The sequence below is a fragment of the Panthera tigris genome, chromosome B1 (assembly GCF_018350195.1).
Source record: "Panthera tigris isolate Pti1 chromosome B1, P.tigris_Pti1_mat1.1, whole genome shotgun sequence".
NCBI lineage: Eukaryota > Metazoa > Chordata > Mammalia > Carnivora > Felidae > Panthera > Panthera tigris.
The window spans coordinates 121701601-121722982 of NC_056663.1; the positions used below are offsets into that span (position 1 = coordinate 121701601).

A 21382-nucleotide genomic window follows, 5' to 3' on the forward strand; every position below is an offset into this window, starting at 1 on the left:
TACAGATAACCCTTTGTTTTGTTTCACATAGAGACCTTAGAGACTCAATTCATTTCATGAGACCTAAGTACGAGTACTCCAAGTAAATATTACACAAATTGGAAGCATCTTGGATTTTTTATGTATATTTCAATACATAAATTTGTATGCATGCTTTAAACAAATAGTATATTTCAATAATGAGAAAATCTAAACGGAAAGTATGACCAGCACGAGGATTGTAGTTTTCTGGTTTTAATATTAGTCTGACATAGCGTTAGTAACCATGCCGCATGGAAACATGTAATGGTACGGTCTGAATCATGATTTGTTAAATATTCTACACCACTCCCCCAGAATACTTAGGCTGGTCATAAAGTTAACTGTGTAAGTACATAAGCATTATCAGGTATGGACAGCCTCCTGTATTAATTGCTGATTAGCAATACACAAACTGCCTCAAAGACTTATGCCTACAGGTAGACATTCAATTATACCAATAAAACAGCATGTCCTGAAAATATGGGCACGTTTGAAAATATTTTAAGACAACTCTGTTAACCATAATAATCCCACAGTATGACTAATAAGAAGAACCTGCTTTAAAAGCAAAAATGTAATCAGCATAGCGCATGATTGATTCAACACAGTTCCCAGGGAACAGACCAGTCACTTGATTGCAGACTCCTTCATACCAGCCATCATCATTCTTCTTTATCACATAAATGATTGCACCCTCCATAAATGATAGCTCATCGTCCTTGTCTTTCATATAATCATATAGTGCCACAAATTTCTCCATGTAATTCTTGGGACCCAAGCAGGATCCCCATCTGCATGTGGATCATTATACTGAACTACTGCAGACTCTTCATCCTCATAATCCACTGGGGGTGGTGGCGGAGGCGGAGACTCATCAAACATGGGAATGTCATCTGGGAGAGGTGGTGGTGGTGGAGTTGGACTATCAGCAATGCTTTCCTACATCCTGGCCACGAAGCCTGTGAGAGGTTATCTGTGGAGTCAACTGAGGCATAGGGGTAGGGGTGAGAGCAACAGAAATTGAATTCTGAGAATAAAGTGGACCTCTGTTAACATGAGGCTGAGGAGCAGAAAATTGAGCAAAGAGGGAGTTCGTCTGTATCCACCAGAAGACATCGAGGAAGTGGTCGAGTTGTGTCGAGAAATCTGCCTGGTCATTGTGCCGTACTGGGAACTGGGACCTGAGCCTGGGGCTGCTGGTCCAATAGTGGGTGGTGAAATATAGGCATGGCAATGGGGATGCCAATAGTGCTGCTTCCACTGCTTTCTCGACTTCTACTCCCCCCCCACTACTTCTACTGTGTGTCCTCGGTGTCTGGTGTAAAGAAGCCGTCCTGCCTGGACTATGCTGACTTCTGAGCCTAGCAGGACTTATCATGTAGTCATTAGGAACTGCTGGGGGTTTAACAGGTTCCAGGGTTTTGTAAGGAGTATTTTGTCCCAGTGTTCCCCGGCCTGACATGTGAGGGCTTGGAGGTTTCTGAGTAGGAAGATTTGTTCTGGACAGTGTGCCAGTTCTTGCAGGCTGGGTATTTCCATGCTTGACACCACGGCCCACAACATCCAGAATTGTATAGTCAATAGGTTTCTGAATACACCTTACAGAGCGCTCCATATGTGCAGGTGCTATTATTTTGTGAGTTCTTGGTGTATTCTTATTTGTTGTCAAAATGCCAATGTCTCTTCAAGACACTTTCTCTTTATGAATGTCCACGGTCTGTGACATATGATTGGTGGAAGGCTCCATTCTCCAAAGCTGAGAGGTTTGGATATCCAGCAACTGGAGTACATTGTTGGCCAGTGCATTTATTTGAGAAGCAAGTCTAGCTATGGATTGGGTTGTGTAGGCTTTGGACTCTTCTAAAGCTTTTCTCTTGTCTGCAGCCTGTATGTAGTTGTTTTCACAGTAGCCCACCACCCGGGTCAGATTCTGGTAACTCTCCATCAGTGCCATCTTGCCACAGGGATCTCCTCCTCTAGTAACATCTACAGCTCTGCCAGTTTCCACCAATTCCACTGCATTGCTTCCTCTCGCATTAAAGAGACAGAAGCAGCAACGTCTGAGGCACTGAGCACCTCACAGCCCAGATACAAACCACCTACTGCCCTCCCGCCTGGTATTGTGGGATGGCCCCCCTCCTCTTCCTCCTCACTCTCTCCACCCCCAGAAGTAGAGCATTTTTGTGGTAATGACTGCCCCAAATTTTCATCCTCCCAAATGGAAAGTTAATAGGAATGTCCAAAGCAAAACCAAGTTAGTAATATATGCATGCTACTTGGAGATGTGGAAATAAAAAAACAAAATAATAAGTTTCGAAAGTTGACAGCAGTGGCTTGTAGGGAAGAGTAAATGTAGGAAAAAGCAGGAAAGCAAGTACAGCTGTTTTTCTTAGGAGGCTTTGTAGAAAAAAGTTTTGCATATGTATATGCATGTATAATTTTGGTAAAAATGAAAATGAAAAATCAAAAACTGGAAAAGTGATGAACACAAAAGAATTGTTTATATTCTAGGACTCTTAAAATACAAAATGAATGAAAATTCTAAAACAAGTTTTGTAGCATCATGCAAATAGGCATATATGGCTGAGCATAACATTTTCAGTGACTGTATCATACAGGGATTCGAAAGGTACAATACTTCAAACGTCTTCAAAGTGCTCTGGAAAACTACTTGAAAACATAATGGGCGGTGTGCAAACCGTGGCAGATCAGGCCTACGTGAAATCTATAATGGAAAAGAGCAAGTGGGTCCTGTTAGTCATCTATTGGTTTCTCTTCTGTTGATGATTCTGGATTCTTTTCCTTTCTTCTCAACCCCCTTTAACATACTCATTCCAGTGCTTTCTATGTCAGCACATGGTAACCATTAAAAAGACTCAGTCTGGGTAAATTAACTCAGTCTGTGTAATACTATGGTTTGCTAGACAGTATGCTTCTGGGAGCACTTTTGGTGCCAAGAACTGTATCAGTGTCCAGTTAGGAAAATAGAAAACTCTGTATTTCAAACAAAGTAGATTTATTACCGAAAACTGGCTGCACAATTGTTGAAAAGCTGAAAGATCACAAAGGCATGTTAGGCCACAGAGAACATTAACATTCAGCCCCTAGAGGGCTGGGAGAACAAAAAGAAAGTAAGGTTGTCAGCACTGAAACCTTAGTGAGTAGCTAATATTCACTGAAGGTTGTCCTATTTGTCAGGCACCCTGAGAAGTGCTTTAAAAGGATTATCTCAGTTTTCCTCAAACAACTCCTCGAGGGGGTACCAACAGTCATCCTCATTTTATAGGTAAGAAAATTAAGGCCAAAGACAGATAAATAATAAATCCAACTGCACACAGCTAGTAAGCATAGGGTCTGCCAAGCCATAACCACTGCTCCAAACTCCCTGTTATGACAGGTAGAGGTGAGTGTCTGTGCTGTGACTCATTGTTGTCCAACGTCCCTTCTATGAAAAGAGTGCTAAATCAAACCTATTCCTCTGGCTCAGAGCACTCTCTGTCCAATATCATTTGTGCTGCTTCCTTACTCCTCTTTTCGAACTGCAACATATGGACTAGAAGTTGGAGATTAGCTCACATGAAGGGCAAACAACTCCGAACACCCTATGTGGGATGGAAAGAGAAGAAATATGCAATCTAGGAAAAAAAGAGAGCGAGGTTAAAATTTACCTAATGAACCCAATATATTAACTGAAATTGGCAAGGTGCAAAGTCAAAGGTTTGGATGCTGGCTCAGTGCGCTTTTCTTCCTGATTTGACTTGGCTTGAGAAAAAGCTGATAGGTGTGGCTTAAAGACCCCAGATCACATGTGTGGAATGGGCAGTTACTCAAGCAAACAAAATATCTGTATAACATATCAGCTTTATCTACTCAAACAGAAGAGTCTATAAGAATTCACCAGTCTCCTGGTCTGCAGAGAAAACGGAACGATGAGCACAGCAGGAAAAGTAAGCAAAAAAAATTTTGTTTCTACTTTTGGAAATATATTCTTACTATATAATTCACAAAGATATAGTATTAATGAATAATTTAAAATGCATATATAAATTAGAAACAATGTGTACTGAAATACAAAACAGAGTGTGTGCTTCAATACTCAATGTATATTAAACTACAGTTAAAAATAGGCTATTCCTAAATATCTTTATCAAGAATGCATAGCATCTGTACTTAATAAAATCTTTACTTCCTGTATTAAATACATGTGCAGTAGTTATAGTCAATCATAAATATATTTGTAAATCTAACATTCTATGTTTTTAATCAAGGAGTTTTCTTTATAATAAAAAACCATAATTTAAATGTTTTTTGTAATCATATTCTTTTTGGGAACACAGGAAAGTTAGACCTGACAAAAGTTTTATGAGAGGAATTTGACTCAGAGGACTTTGAGATATACTTTGAACCTTCCTATAAAATCTCTTACAAAAGGCACACTGATTTCAAAACTTTAGAACAATCAAGATTAATAAGCAAGCCAGCATCAACATGCAAATTCTGAATTACAAGGGCCCTACTGTGCAGAATCCAGGAAATTTCCATAGAAATCCTGTGGAACAGTATCTTCTCCACACAAAAGTCAACATGGATTTACAAAATAAAAATAATAGTGATACAGTTTGAATCACTTATTAGCACTGAGAACAGAGATAATCAGTTCTAAGTCTTCCATGGATTCATGCTCATTTGTTCAATGTGCTTAGGTGCACAGAAACACATGTGGTCATTCAATACAAGCAACTCATATTGTTTAACCTACCTCAATTACAAAAGTCTATGCAACTGTTTCTAGGACATGTGTTATGTTAGGAGTGGATCACACCATACACTATCTTGCTATGATAACTTAAAGATTCCGAGGTTTCTACACACACTGTGTGACACAACACTCCTATATCAATTAGATTGGTTGGAAACCACATGGGTCGCCAGTTGTCAGTTTTCTTATTCCAAATCTCTTTATTTTAATTCATTACTGGTTAGTATTTACAATGGCAAGTTACATTTCAAATGAGGAATAGTTAGGAAAAAGAACAATTAAATATGCCAAAACTAAGCTTAAAAGGAGTTCAGAGAGCAAATGTGCAAACCAAATGTATTAATGAAAACAATAAATCTTTGGGTGCAGCATTAATCACCTTTAGCTTTGTGATAACACCCATTTCTGTTTACCCTTCCTGCATTATAGTCTCCTCAAACGCCAAATGGCAATAATAATACCATTTTATAAGGTGGTGTGAGAATTTAATAAATTAATACTGTAATGCACTTGTAACAGTGCCTGGTACATAGAAACAATTCAACAGGGGCACCTGGGTGGCTCAGTCGGTTGAGTGTCCGATTTCGGCTCAGATCATGATCTCACAGTCTGTGAGTTCGAGCCCCGCATCAGGCTCTGTGCTGACAGCGTGGAGCCTGGAGCCTGCTTCGGATTCTGTGTCTACCTCTCTCTCTGCCCCTCCCCTACTCATGCTCTGTCTCTCTCTCTCTCAAAAATAAATAAACTTAAAAAAAAGATTGTAAAAAGAAATAATTCAACAAATGTTAGTCACTGCTGTTATATTGTTACTGCTATTATTGTTTAATCTCTTTTCACTACCATGGAGTAGTAAAAAAATAAAGTTGCATTGATCTTAATTCTCTGGACAGCCAGCTTTGTGACTTTGGGAAAATTAGTCAATTATGGAGTCCATTGAGCCTCAATCTTTTCATCTGTAAAATAAGACCAATAATTCAATAATACTGCCCTGGTAACATCATTGTGAGGTTTAAAGATCAAGTATGTAATTCACCCAAGACAGGACCTTGTAGTCAGGACTTATCTACCCTTAGCGTATTATTTCCAAGAATTTTCATATCTATTGTGGCATTGACCCTGGCAAACACCTTGAAAACTGGGGGGGATTTAACATGAAAATAAATTGTCAAAAGGATAAATCTGCATTGAAAATTTTTTTATCATATTTGCAATTAAGTCAATTCTTTCTAGGAGAAAACTCCCTTAATTTTGTAAGCTTTGCAACAATGAAGACAGCTTTATATTATAATCCCAACCACTAAAAATATGTTTTCAACTTTTATTTTTAAGAACCCCAATGGGTAAACTGTGCTAGCTAGAAATTCAAGCACACCATTCTCCCATTTTTAAATATATACGTACATGTGTACATAGGTGTGTGTGAGTGTGTGTATACAGCTATAACCTCTGAAATTTTTGTTGCAAATCTAATCTGGAAGGAATTTCTACACATAAATCAGACAACAAAACAGCACTGCCAAAGCTAACTTTCAAATGAGTGATGCAAGCAAGTAGCAACCACAAGCAGTAAGGAAAACAAAGTCAAGGGAAGAGAACAGGCAAATAGAGAAAAAAAAAACTCATCCTAGGTAGGGAGGCCAATGTGCAACCGAAATCATAAAGTTAGATTATTTGGGCTTCAGCAGAGAATTGAGCAAGAGGGCAATAGCTTTTATGTGAACAGCACTAAACCTGTCAGCAAAATTATGTTGATTTAGAATTTCACACACCAGCCAACAGTCGCGGGTAAACAACCGAGTTAAGGACATTAGGAAATATCAGGAATAAACAACCCTTGGCAAACAAAAAGCAACATGAAGATGGCCTGAAAGAATATATTCCATTTTATCTCAATGTCTCATTATAGTTAATCCTGTTTCTCTTTCCTTGTGCGATTGCTTTGCCTGTTTTTTAAAAAGGTATTTTTATTCTCTTTGTAAATCAGAGGTCCTTCCTTCATTTCTATGGGACATTTTAGGGTCCAGACATGAGGGAACATGTTGCACGTAACAAGATGAAAGTCACTATACCTGACTTTAAGAATGGGGAAAAACTAGTAGCATCTTTCTATTCAATTTCCAGGTGATCAAATGCAAAGCAGCTGTGCTGTGGGAGTTAAAGAAACCCTTTTCCATTGAGGAGGTGGAGGTTGCACCCCCTAAGGCCCATGAAGTTCGTATTAAGGTGAAACATTTTTTCCAGTTTTTTAATTTTAGGCTCCAAAAATGGTAAAAGTGGAAATAAGCAAAAATCCGTTAAAAGGCACTTTCTATATGGTGATCCAAACACTTATCGTCAAGAAAGATACAAATACAAGTTGTTAAGTTTTTAAAAAGGAACCAGGGTATATACAGTCTAATCCCAATAAAATAAAAAATAATTTACATGTTTCTACAGGAAAAAAGTATAAAGGGATGTACATCAAGATTTCAACATCAATTAGCATCAGCTGGTATAATTTGAGTGACAACTTTCCTAGTGCTAATCTGCAATTTCTACTTCTATAAAAAGGATACATTCTTGTATATTAAGACTTTATTTCAGAAAAAAAATGTTTCACAGACTATTCCAAATTGTTTGATGAGGAAAAGATAAGTGTCCTATTCTTTTCTGTATCTAATCATCCTCCCTTTCCCATGTAGATGGTGGCCACAGGAATCTGTCGTTCAGATGACCATGTGGTTAGTGGAACAATTATCACGCCTCTCCCTGCGATCTTAGGCCATGAGGCAGCTGGCATTGTGGAAAGTGTTGGAGAAGGTGTGACGACAGTAAAACCAGGTACAGAATTCACACTTCGGGAATTCACAGTTCAAGAACAAGATCATGCAGCCTGGAAAGACCTTGCAGAAGGTCATGGCTGAGCTGGGACTAGAACATAGGTCTCCTCCTTTCTTCCCTCCCTTGCCTGACTCAGACATGTGTGCATTCATGCAATCATGTTTTCTCTCCTTTAGCAAGTGCCTATTAGATGCCAGGCACTGGGTTAGATCCCGGGAACACATAAAGATCAAGTGAGACGCAGTGACTGCCAAGGTTAGAGTTCATAAACAAATAATTTCCATTTGAGTGTTGCTGAGTACTATGTTCTGTCAGGTCCAAAGAGACCTACAAATGGGACAAAATAAGAAAACAAAAGTCTATGTCCTGACCCTCCACATCACTATATGGAAACTGTTGTGTACTGATTTCACAGGATGGGGGCCATGAGGCTTTAACTGAGTCTACATGACCTACTCTTAGGTGGGAAGAGACTCATTCACTGACTTCCTCTTCCAGTATGGCCTCCCTTCTTGAACATTAAATGAACAAAACAGACTAGATGGAAGGGAATGAAATAGACCTAGCAGAAGACACCCTGCCATAAACAATATCTGTGTTATTACCTTTAACCATGGTTAAATGTGACTGGTGACAAAGTACTATTTTATCTTTAATATAGATTTTATTCTAATTTTATATTAATATAGATAAATATTTTTAAAGGGTGAATAGATGGAAATTTTATATGGAGATGATAGGCATAGAAATTTTTCAATTAGATGTTATGGCCTGACCATTTTTCTAGGTCTTGTGGCTAGGTAGCATAGGTGATTAAAAATGAAAATTTTGTCTAATTCTAAAAAAATCAATTTACCAATGGATTTGGCCTCCCCCATTACCGAATACTTAATTGACCTGTGAACAGGTCAATTGTCTGGTTTGTGTTTCAGCTCTTAATATTTCCTTTACTCAGAAATAAATTAATAAATGGATGATGGGCATTGAGGAGGGCACTTGTTGGGATGAGCACTGGGTGTTGTATGTAAATGATGAATCACAGGAATCTATCCCCCAAACCAAGAACACATCGTGTACACTGCATGTTAGTCAACTTGACAATAAATTATATTTAAAAAATAAAAAATAAATTTTTGGTAGAGTTCACCAGTGGAGGGAAAATTAATTAATAATAAACAACACCCTTACTTTTCACCCTGATCCCTTAATCATAGCAGAAAAAATAGATAATTTACAAATTAAGTTATCAGCCACAAACATTTGAAAGTCAGTTTTTATCCTTTAAGAAAGTGCCTAACTCATTGATGAGGTTTACAAAGGGATTTCTTGAATTCTTCTTTTTCCCATTTTTGTTAGTTTTCCTTAAAAACAAACAAACAAACTTAAAAGCATAGTCACTTTGAAAAGCCAAGAAATGGTTGTTCAAACACTCATTTTTACTTTATTTCAAACTATTACAAAGTAGCAGATTTCCCTGGCATCTAGTGGAAGAATACCAGCCTGCTCACAGCTAAAATTTATGTTTACAGTTACATGAGAACATTTAATTACCGAGGCTTAAATGATATATATAAAACTCTCAAGAATAAAGGCACACAACAAAAGATAACTATTAATATGGCAGAAATATTTTTTAAATCTATGTCGTTTCTGATATTTGCATTTCCTCTTTGAGAATCTTCAGGCACATGGAAACCCAAACCAATAACAATGCTGGCTGGCAATGACCAACAACATAGTGGTGAACCCTATTTCTTGGAGACTTCAAAGACACACCTCTAATACATATGCATAAGCTTCTGGTTCTTGCTGTATTAATTCCTGGGTAGAAATTTAAGAAGAATTTGTTTTATACCCTCCAGGTGACAAAGTCATTCCACTCTTTACTCCCCAGTGTGGAAAATGCAATGTTTGTAAACACCCAGAAGGCAACTTCTGCGTGAAAAACGAGTAAGTTTCTGATACTCTCCTTACACAGGCAATGGATTTACACATCCGTTATGCTACTGTCTCATGCCCTTGTGTGTCTATGTGTTGCACTGGCCAGTCTGAACATGCCTCGGGGGACCATGCAGGATGGTACCATCAGATTCACCTGCAGAGGGAAGCCCATTTACCATTTCCTTGGCATCAGCACCTTCTCCCAGTACACAGTGGTGGATGAGATCTCAGTGGCCAAGATTGACGAAGCCTCACCACTGGAGAAAGTCTGTCTCATTGGCTGTGGATTTTCTACTGGTTATGGGTCTGCAGTCAAAGTTGCCAAGGTAGGAAAGACAATGGTTGATAAAACCAGTTACACTCAGACTATCAAGAACCAAGAGGAGAGCAATTTCTCACAGGAATCAGAGATCGTTCTTCATAGATTTACTGGTAGATTTTCCTCCTGCTATCACAATAACATTGATAAAATTTAGGGTATCAGTTATGACTGTAAAAATGGCCTCAGAAGGAATTGATGAGCATATCCTAGAAAATTTATTTATCACAGATGAAAATGCTATTGACGCTTAGTTAAGAAAAAGTAAAGATGTAATTTTCAATAATTATTCTACAATTGTTCTTTATGTGATTACTAAATTTTAGAGCTTGGAGCTCATTTAGTAATTTATTGTACTGTTAACACCAACATGCATCAGGCATAGTAGGTTCTGCTAACTTTAGAGGCAACAACAGTAAATAAGATGAAGAGATCACCTCTGACTAGCATCTAGTCCATGGATCTTTTACTCTCAGAATTGGGATGAACAGTAGATTCCAAAGCCTTATATAGTGCACCTCCAAACCAAGAGTTACCAACCCACCCACTCTGTGGATCCCTACAAAGGAAGTAATAAAGCTTCAGTAATGCACTTTGCATTAATCCAGTCATTAGGGGATTTCACTGCTACATCTCATCTTCTGCACACACATGTATATACACACAGTTCAGAGGTGGTAGATTTTAAAGAGAAATTCTTTAAACAGAAATTCCTCTTCCCAAAAGTATGGAAATCTAGCAGTATTCCTTCATTTTGTGAAATGGAAACCCGGAGACATAAAGCTATTTGCCCAAGATCTCACAGCTGGTTAGTATGAGAATTGTGATTGGCCTATCTCTCAAAATTCCTGCTGAATCTTAAACCAGGATACATAATTACCTTCACCTTTAGATCACAATTACAAGTCTCAAATTTTTCTAAGTAAGGTAAAAAGTGGTGTTATATCCCAGAGTATAGTTACTTGGGATAGGAGAAATCAACAGCCACACTGAAGGCTGATTACAGCAGACTAGGTTTACTAAACAGTCTCTAGCCAACTAAAACAATTGAAAGCATGAGTTTTCCAAATTCTGTGGCTCTAGCACTGAGTCTCTTATGCAACTGCATCATCTGTTTAAACAGATGGTCTAGCTGAGCCTAGACACAGAGCAGAAACTGAGAGCATTCATAATTATTTTCAACCATTAATAAAATATAGACCAACTTTTGATTGCATTATTGCTCATTAGTATATTTTTTAAAGCAGGGATAAAGACCCAATAAGATCACAGTGATCTCAAGCTATATTATCTTAGTTATCTGTTAAATTTCCCCTGTTCTTGGGCTTTCCTCTAAACTAAGGTTAACTCTTCTATATTTCACAGGTAATTTATGCTCTCATGATACTGGTCATGATGCTGAAAGTTAATGAAACAAATACTTAATTATTGAAGGTTTCACTGAATTATTTTTCAGTCTCCCAGAATAATCTTTTCCACTTATTATTTCATTTCCCAAAACTTTGCATTTCTGTGTTTGATATACTAAAACTGTTGATAGATTTGAGCTACTAGATTCGATTCAAGACGGGAGTCCCTGGCATTTAGGGCACTGGCTCCCAGCCTGAGTTTCTCATTGGAGTCACCTGGGGACTGGGTCCCACCTGCAGAAATTCTGATGGAATTTGTTATAAGCTGTGACCTAGGCATTGAGATGTTTTGAAGCTCCCCAGGTGAGTCTAATGTCCAGCAACGTTTGAGAACCACTCATCTAGTTCAGCCACCTCAATTTAAACATAAAGCAACTGAAGCCAAAAGAGATTTGGCAGAAGGCTGGACGTAAGAGTTCGAACAGCTCCTCATAACAGAAAAGGCATAGCACTTTATATAGCTTAGGCATTTTCTAGCAATCATTTATTTTTATTTTTTTAATGATTATTTTTGAGAGAGAAAGACAGAGTACAAGCAGGGGAGGGACAGAGAGAGGGAGACACAGAATCCAAAGCAGGCTCCAGGCTCTGAGCTGTCAGCACAAATCCCAACATGGGGTTCAAACTCAATGAACAGCGAGATCATGACCTGAGCTGAAGTCAGATGCTTCACCTATTGAGCCACCCAGGTGCCCCAGTGGCAATCATTATTTAATCCATTTTTGCATTTTCTGAAAACACAGGTCACCCAGGGCTCCACCTGTGCCGTGTTTGGCCTTGGAGGAGTCGGTCTGTCTGTTATCATAGGCTGTAAAACAGCAGGAGCGTCCAGGATTATTGGGGTGGACATCAACAAAGACAAATTTGCAAAGGCCAAAGAGGTGGGTGCCACTGAGTGCATCAGCCCTCAGGACTACAAGAAACCAATCCAGGAGGTGCTAAAAGAGATGAGTGGTGGCGGTGTGGATTTTTCATTTGAAGTCATTGGGCGGCTTGACACCATGGTATGTAACATGAAATGCCTTGAGATATCTGCTTCTATATTTCATAGTATACTTTGAGGCAGTAGAATATAAATATTATATATAAATAATATTTTTAAAACTAAGGTGATTTTCCATATCCTGTTGGGTTATTCTACTTATTATTATGAGAAATCTTTAATTCCATCAGCTCAGCAAATCTGTCTCAAGTAATATTTCTCCTTTCGAGAGGAAAGAGGGTTTTTATAAAATTAAACCACTATAATTTTACTTTGTTAATTTTTGGTAAAAAAAATTTCAAACAAGTAAATATGGGTAATATAAATTGTTTTCAAATTGGCAAGTTTGATTTCTTTCTCACATTCATAATGAAATGGTTTATCAATATTTTACATTTTAAGAAACTTCCATTTTCTTTCATATATCATACTTTGGCCAGAGGAATAATGGCCAATTTTAGACCAGTATCATTTTATTAACAGAAAATATTGCATTTTTCCATTTACCATGCTGCCTTATTTTGCCACAGCAGAGAGCACAGTTCCTGGCACATAGTAAGCACCCAGTAACTATGTGTTGGGTTGAATACCTTTGAAACTCAACAATTTTTTCCACCAAAAAAATTTAAGAGATCTATATCTCATAGCACTGTTTATAAATTACATGAGATAATGCATGTAAAATACTTAGCACAGCATGACCTGTCAGATGGTAAGCTCAGTAAATGTTAGCTAGTTTTACTGACATGCAGTGCTGTTTCTGATCTTGCAGTGTTTACATAATCTTTGGAATATACATAACATTACTTTCAATGATAAATATCATCAATTGCAAGGAGGAATACATCTCCAGTTATATATATCCCGCCTACCCAGAACTCCCTAGAACCTTACTGAAAGAAAGTCCCCAGAAACCAACAAATCCCCCTTTTGAGGTTCTCCAGTAAATCCTAGTAGTAATGGTAACATGAGGAACCACCCTAAGAATAAAGCTCTTTGTAGCCTTGACTTGAGACAATATACTCACTTCAGATGACTAAAGTTCTAAGGCTATAGCTTTTCTCCTTATGCCCTTTTTCTGTTGTTTTCCCTCTATTTTCTCCTGTGAAATTAGATTGCTACTTCACTTGAAGTTACCAAATATCCAATAGCCACATGTTCTGAGGTTATCTGGTCTTCTAAACATCATACTCCAAAATCAAAGGGTTAACCATTATATATTGCTAGAGAATCCTCAACAATTCTCTTACTGTGGAATATGATTAAAAACTTGGCTGGATGAAGAAGCTTTCTTTTGAAGTTCCAGAAGACCATCAAGTAGACAAACACACCAATTTTGATGATGTAATTGACCTTAACATCTTGTTTGCCATCAAAACACCTGGTTCAAGTACTGAGTTCAAAATAGCTACTTAAAATAAATAAATAGGTAGATATGTTTGTGATGATGTTTGCCTCTATTATTTTATAAGGAAGAATTAAGCATATACAACAGATTCATTCATCCACTGTTTCATTAAAAAAAATTTTTCTGAGCATTTCCTAAAACCACAACACTATCCTAGGCACAGTGGGGAATGAAGAAGCAAAAGCCATAATCTCTTCCCTGCACACACTCACAATCTAGCTAAATCAATATTACGTGATACCATGCACCATGAGTGTGGACTATCAGAAAATTCACTTTAATGATGCTAAATATTAATTTTATTCCAGCTGGCTGCCTTGTCCTGCTGCCAAGAGTCATATGGTGTAAGTGTCATCGTAGGAGTAGCTCCTTATTCTCAAAATATCTCTATGAACCCCATGTTGCTATTGGGCGGACGTACCTGGAAAGGAGCAGTTTTTGGTGGTATGTAGTTAGGCTTGATGGCTAAATTCTTATGGACCTCAGGAGTTCTTCCCTTTTACAAGTGACAAAGCCAGTTTTTTTTTTTTATTTTTTATTTTTTAATATATGAAATTTACTGTCAAATTGGTTTCCATACAACACCCAGTGCTCATCCCAAAAGGTGCCCTCCTCAATACCCATCACCCACCCTGCCCTCCCTCCCACCCCAAAGCCAGTTTTTAAAAAGCAACATGGTTAGGGGTGCCTGGGTGGCTCATTCAGTTAAGCATCTGACTTCGGCTCAGGTTGTGATCTCATGGTTTGTGAGTTCAAGACCCACGTCGGGCTCTGTGCTGACAGGGCAGAGCCTGAGCCTGCTTCATATTCTGTGTCTCCCTCTCTCTCTCCCTCTGCCCCTCCCCTGCTTGCACTCTGGCTCTCTCTCTTAAAAATAAACATTTAAAAAAATGTTTTTAAAGCAACATGGTTAAATGAACTAGATACGGATATAAGGATGCTCACAGAAGGTTCCAAGACACACCTTTTAGTGTCCCCATAAATTAACTAGAATCTCTCAGTCCCACTTCTTTTATACTCATGACTGTATAAGGCACTGAAATACCTCATAGGACCCAGGAAATCCATAGCAGTCATTCATGTGTGCTGTCATTGCCTAAATTTAGGTAACTGCTAAATTTGCTCCCTAAGGGAATAACCACCCATAGTATAATTTCTCTGTGAGAGAGCTAATAATTAAGGACCCCACTTTATCTAGGTGGATTTTTAAAAAGTCTAACCATGGCAAAAGGATACTGAAACACTATCTGTTATTAACCTCAGTAATTGTAGTCTGTGGGATGTAGCACTTTCTATAAACTTTCATTTCAATTCTACTTGGAAAGCCTCCTCTCCAATTCTCCTCTTAACCTATGGCTGAATCTTAAATGATGTTATTTTCTTTTCAGGCTTTAAGAGTAAAGATTCTGTCCCTAAACTTGTGGCCGATTTTATGGCTAAGAAGTTCTCACTTGATCCATTAATAACCCATGTTTTGCCTCTTGAAAAAATAAATGAAGGATTTGACCTGCTTCGCTCTGGAAAAAGGTAGGTATTAAATTTCTTTTTTATTGTAGGTGTTGGCCAATAGAGAAAGAAGGTAAAAGAATGAAAAAAACATTGGAGTGCCTTGGTTCTCCATTAGTAGTTCAGTCTTAGGATGTAGCACATTTTACATCATATTGTGAGAAATTAAAATAGTTGCTTTGCACTTCCTGTTCTACTGAAACCAAACTATTTTGGTTACAGTAAATCTAGATGATCAGAGCCACCCCAGCTTTATTTACAAGAGAACAGTCACCCTTGCAAAGAAAAAGATTCAGAGTCACAGAGTCTTAATTATAATATGGAGTCACTGCAGCCTCTTTCTGGCCACCTAAAAAGGGTTATCATTAATGGCTATAAATTTAAATTGTATTAAGGACCTACTCATTATGGAAGGAGTTGGAGTTACCTTGGGATTTTTTTGTATACAGATACCACTAATTTTTTTCATTAAAAATTTTTAAAATTTTTTCTTTTTTCAGTTTACAAAGAAGTTTTCACAAAAATTATAGGCATACCTTAGAGATAATGTGGGTTCAATTCCAATAAAGAGAATATTGCAGTAAAGCAAGTCAAACAAAGTTTTTGCTTTTCCAGTGCATATAAAGTTATTTTTACACTATACTATAGTCTAGTGTGCAATAGCATTATGTCTGAAAAAGTAATGTACATACCTTGATTAAAAAAATATTATCTTGCCGGGGCACCTGGGTGCTCAGTTGGTTAAGCATCCAGCTCTTGATTTCGTCTCAGGTCATGATCTCATGGTTCACAGGATCAAGCCCTGCATCAGAGATTCTCTCTCTCCCTCTCTCTATGCCCCTCCCCCACTCATGCTCTCTCACCCTCTCTCTCTCAAAATAAATAAACATAAAAAATATTGTGTTGCAAAAAAATGCAAACCATCATCTGAGCTTTCAGTGAGTTGTAACCTTTTTGCTGGTGAAAGTCTTGCCCCAGTGTTGCTGGTTGCTGACTAATCGGGGTGGGGGTTGCTGAGGTTTGGGGTGACTATGGCAATTTCTTAAAATAAAACAGCAATAACTGGGTGTTGTATGTAAGCAATGAACCACAGGAATCTACCCCCAAAAGCAAGAGTGCACTGTACACACTGTTGGTTAGCCAATTTGACAATAAATTATATTATTTATAAATAAATAAATAAATAAATAAATAAATAAATAAATAAATACAACAATAGTTTGCCATATCCATTGATTCTTCCTTTCACTAGAACACTTAGAGATCATTGTAGTGTTATTAATTGGCATGATTTCAATATCATTGTGTCTCAGAAAATAGGGAGACCCAGGAAAGACAAAGAGACAGGGGAATGCTAGTCGTAGTCAGAACACATACCATATGTATCGATTAAGTTCACCGTCTTACATGGGCACATTAGTGGTAGCCCCAAAACAATTACATAATAACGGGAAAGATCACTGATCACAGATTACCATAACAAATATAACAACAATGAAAAAATTTGAAATATTGTAAGAATTACTAAAATGTGACACAGAGACATGAAGTGAGCAAATGCTGTTGGAAAAATAGTACTGGTAGACTTGCTCAACACGAGGTTGCCACAGACCTTCAATGTGTAAAAAAAAAAAAAGAGAGGAATAGAGTGAGGTGTGCCTGTATTGAAAAAGGGACTGCTCTTTTAAATGCTGAAGTCTTACATTTTCTTCAAAGCTGAATGCTCCCTGGACTCCCACATGGAACATGTGGGTTATCCAAATATTAAAACAATTAACATGTTTTATTTCCTGTTTCAGCCTCCGCACCATCCTGACATTTTGAGACCATACAAATGCCTTCCTTTGGAGCAGGTCTTTTGGCTCCTGCACCTTCTGGAACCATCAACCAAACAGCATCATTAACTCTGTTCTTCAGGAATGCAATCAATAAATTACACAGGAGAGCTTTCCAAAAGAAGCAAAAAATGAAATGAAATCCACCTTTTTTTAAAAATCCTTTTTCAAGCAAATGTTTAAAATTCAAGTGAGAGCTAAATGCAATATCAGCTGCATAGTTGAGTCCAGTAAACTTTCCTTCTTACTCATTTTACTCATGTTGAATTGTGGCATCCTTACCATTGAGGAAAGGTAGGTATTTCTTGCACTTCTTGTATCTTTGCCACCCTCAGTCACTGAAACCCAGGGGAGCAGGTCCTCATTACACTTGTCCCCAGCATACACATGATGAGCTACCACACTTGAACTCTTCTATTTCTACCTGTATTTCCACTGTCTATATTTTCCTTTTTACGAAATGTACCAAAGCCCTAGGGGAAACGCTATCATCTGGGAAAGGATACACTTAGATTTACAAGTAGAGAAGGTCTAGAATTTCTATATGCAGGAAATTTTTTTCTCTTTATTCGTATAATCTTATATTAGTTTCAGATGTACAACATAGTGATTCAACATTTATTTACATTAGGAAGTGATCACAATGATAAGTCTAGCTACCTTCTGTCACCACACAAAGTTGTTACCATATTATTAACTATATTCTAAATTCAAGGAATTTTTTAGGGAAATGTCACATATTTTCATATGATAGAAGGAGGTATATTTATTACTTCTTATACTGTTTGCAATGAATATATAATTATTCTTTTAAAACAGAAGCAATTTCATGCTACATGTGATAAATACGAGATTCAGATATTAAATATGAAAATTGAACTATTCCTAGAACCAAATTCAAAAATCTGTATTTTTTACTCATGAAAGTGCTTTATTGGCTAAATAGTTAATTATTATAATTAATTGAAAATGAGTCATAAGGTAATTTAAAAGTAATATGGCGGCTTGAAGTGTAGGGATGGGAATGAAACAGCTATGGACACAACATATAACTAAGAAATGGCACAAACATCCAAAGAAATATGTTTTCTAAGTAAATATATGTGCATATACAGATGTGTATTCTATAGAAATTATTTTTAAATTAGAACTTTTCTATTAACTGCCACGTCTTAAATCTAGAATTCTGGAATTTAATTTTTTGAATATGTAAAAGCCTATGGTAGTCATTTGTTCATGCTTTCCCACTCTCAAGGGAAGATTTGCATTTTAAGCTTTATCTCTAAATATACATAAAAAGCTAAAAAGCTTACTCCTTTAAGGGGTGTTGTCTCTCTCCAAAAGTGTTATTTGCTTCCATGTCTACAATTTGTTGATATTGTGGAAAGGACTTAAAACTTAGTGCAAGTGATCTACCACTTAATTGTGACCTTAACTGGAAGTTACTCAACTTCTCTGAGCCCATTTTATCCTTTTTAAAAAAAAAAAAATTACTCTAAACACAAGGACCACAAAACCTTTTTTTTTTTAAGTTTGAAAGATTAATTTAATGCCTTTGGCACACTTTTTACTGTAGAGGACATATGGTATCAGCATTAACGGGTCACCCAAATACAAAGAACTCTAGATTGTGACAACATTAAAGGTTTATCCCAATTCTGCAGAACAGCTTTTTAAAAGATACTATGGGGGCCTCAAAGCTGCGTGCTTCAGATAGAAATTCTCCACAGGTTGAAATGCCAAAATCCAAAATCTATGTGTTGTTGACTCACATACTTTGGTCCATTGTAACAGAGCTTTCGCCATCCAAACCAATGATGAAGCACTGTGCATGCACCCCCACCCCCCCACCTCACCAGGTGATTTTGGGTTCCCTATAAGCCAGGTCAGAGCAGATAACACCTTCAACACCCCTGTTTGACAGACTGTTCACAGTTTCAGACCAACCCCTCAGTCATGATGATAGTGGAAGAAGAAAGGGGGTATCACTTTTTTACCAGTGTAGAAATGGGGAGGTGAAAGATTACAAACAAAATGTGAATCAGTGTGATAAAATGATGCCTGTGTCAGCTGGGCTTTCATTGAACAACAAATCAGCAACTCTTAACAGTCAGCACAATTTACCTAAACACACCTGAGGTGGACCATCAACTGTGGAATGTCCCCTAATGTCTGTGCACTGGGAATGCATTGAGAGATGATGTACATTTGATAAATCTCCATGAAATAAATTGCCAGAAAATTCTAACTTTTTAACTATGGAAAAAAGATTAAAAATTTTTGCTTAGGTCATGCCCAAATTATGGACTATATTTCTTATTTTTAGAAATCATTCTTTACTTTTAAAATTTTAAAAGAAAAAACTGAGGTACTGATAAAGTCCCCATGTGTGTGTTCTCTTCTGTCCATGCTTCCAGGAAGCCAAATCAAAAGCCACAAAAAAAAAGTGCTCGAGAATGTGTGTAGATGAGAAAGTGATTTATTTACAGATCAAAGTCTTTCTTTCATGAAGCTACCAAACTTTTTCATTCTACACCTGAAACTAATATTACACTATATGTTAACTGAAATTTAAATAAAAACTTGGGGGGGGGGGAAAAGTCACCGTTTTTTTCTTTGTTATGGAACTCAGATTGTAAAAAGGAAAAAAAAAGTTTTGTTGCATTTTTGATACTGGATTGAGGCATTTGTCTTCTTTTTTCATATATCTATGTAAAAAAAATTCTGTCCACTCTTTACTATGAGATTAGTATTACATTGTAGGTAAACAAAAATTTGTATTGCTTGATAAACTATTATAAATTTAAAAAGATTTCTCTACCTCAATTAACTGAAAGTAATGGATCAATAAACCTATGAAAGATGCTTTCATTAAAAAAAAATTACTCTACCAGGACAATACAGCTTCATAAAGATTAGACAGGATGATGCTGTGAAAGGGCTCTGTCAACTATGGAGCGCCATGTAAAGGTAGGACATAGTTTAATTGTTTTGTCAAAGAGGCTGAAGGAGACATTTAGGGTGAAGGCGGCCTTCAGAACGTCCCTAAGAAAACACCCTGAAATACTGTGGATCCCATATTACTCAGTGTGCCAATGTTTTATACTGGTGCTGCTGATAAGAGATCCAGAAAAAGAGAGTATGGTTCTAAATTTAAAATCACAAGAGTGGGCATAAAATCCTTCTGGTTTCCCAGAGGCTTGTATTAATCTCCCACCCTCCTTCCTCCCAGGTCATGGGTAACAAGTGAAGAGTGGGACATAGGTGGGCATGTCAGTATATTCACAGAGTGGCACAGTCCTCCATGGGGTGTCTGGGGAAGTTGGGGGTAGGTGCCTTCTGCATCCAGCACTGGCTATTTGTATTGACATTGATGGAAAAGGAGGCAAGTTGAAATCAAAGTATAAAAATGGAGTGGCTGGTATCCTGATAGGCCTATAATGGTGCATATACTCAGGCTGTACTGCTGGTCTCCAGCAATAAAAATTTTAACTCTAGAAACAAAAATTTCCATATTCACTGGCCTCCCTTAAGAAAATATAACTCTTAATGTACGTACTTACTTTTAGCCAGCCATAACAAGCTCGATCAAAATTAAGAAAATTTTCAGTTTGCAGAGTAATAATTTCATGTTGACGGTTTATCTAATAGCTCTGATAAAATGACACAGTTCCCCCTGAAATATTAAGTAAACAAAAAGCAATACAATTGAACTCTTAACTAACCTTTGCCATTTTACAAATCACATAAGCTGGTTTAGTATTAGAAAGAAAGTCATTTGGAAAGATTCATTAGAAAATCACTCAGAAGTTGAAGCAGAGTGAGAGCAAGTCTGTATTTGAAAATTACATTTCTTTGACATTTGACTAGTTAATTCTGTTAAATTATTATTGCACAAATAATCTCTATTAAGTAGTCTTGAAAAATGTTAAAGTCACAATTTTATTGATGTATATTAAGTTCTATTTGTCAAATACCTAGTAATATTCAGGAAACGGGTCAACAAATAAAAAGAGAAACCAAAGTAAGTGGGGAAAGTATAAAGCAGAATTAGAACACTATACTTGGGGCCAAACACTATTTTGATGAGGTTAATGGTGATATATGTGGACTTGGTTTGATCATTTTATTCACTTGGGACCCAGTGTCCAAAAGACCATCTGCACAACTCTATCAGAATCAAGAGAACACAGAAGTTGCTTAATAATTCACTAAGTTACCTCATAAACAATGATAACTAGAGAGAAAAACCATTTGGTTTCCTTGTCTAGACTTAGTCTTTCAGGCAGTTGGTATCTCAACAAATAATTCAGTAGATTTATTAGAAATGAAAGTATGAAAGATCACCAGATAATTGTTACCTAAATATGATGCTTAAAGAC

At 37.1% G+C, this 21382-nt stretch overlaps 1 protein-coding gene and 1 pseudogene across 2 annotated transcripts; one reads left to right on the top strand and one right to left on the bottom strand.

Moving 5' to 3' along the window:
• Nucleotides 1-562: 562 nt before the first annotated feature.
• Nucleotides 563-2043, bottom strand: LOC102954931 (annotated as a pseudogene).
• A 1872-nt stretch (nucleotides 2044-3915) lies between these two features.
• On the top strand, nucleotides 3916-17727 carry LOC102970414 (alcohol dehydrogenase E chain). 2 transcript variants are annotated; one of them, XM_007080970.3, is made up of 9 exons: nucleotides 3944-3968; nucleotides 6902-7003; nucleotides 7462-7600; nucleotides 9463-9550; nucleotides 9648-9867; nucleotides 12013-12273; nucleotides 13968-14103; nucleotides 15048-15186; nucleotides 16965-17727. In XM_007080970.3, the coding sequence occupies exons 1-9, from the start codon at nucleotides 3951-3953 to the stop codon at nucleotides 16987-16989; spliced, it is 1128 nt and encodes a 375-aa protein (XP_007081032.1). In that variant the 5' UTR covers nucleotides 3944-3950; the 3' UTR covers nucleotides 16990-17727. The 2 variants fall into 2 exon arrangements, with proteins under 2 accessions (XP_042838641.1, XP_007081032.1); XM_042982707.1 differs by lacking the exon at nucleotides 6902-7003 and having other exon boundaries at nucleotides 3916-3968.
• The last annotated feature ends 3655 nt before the right edge of the window (nucleotides 17728-21382 follow it).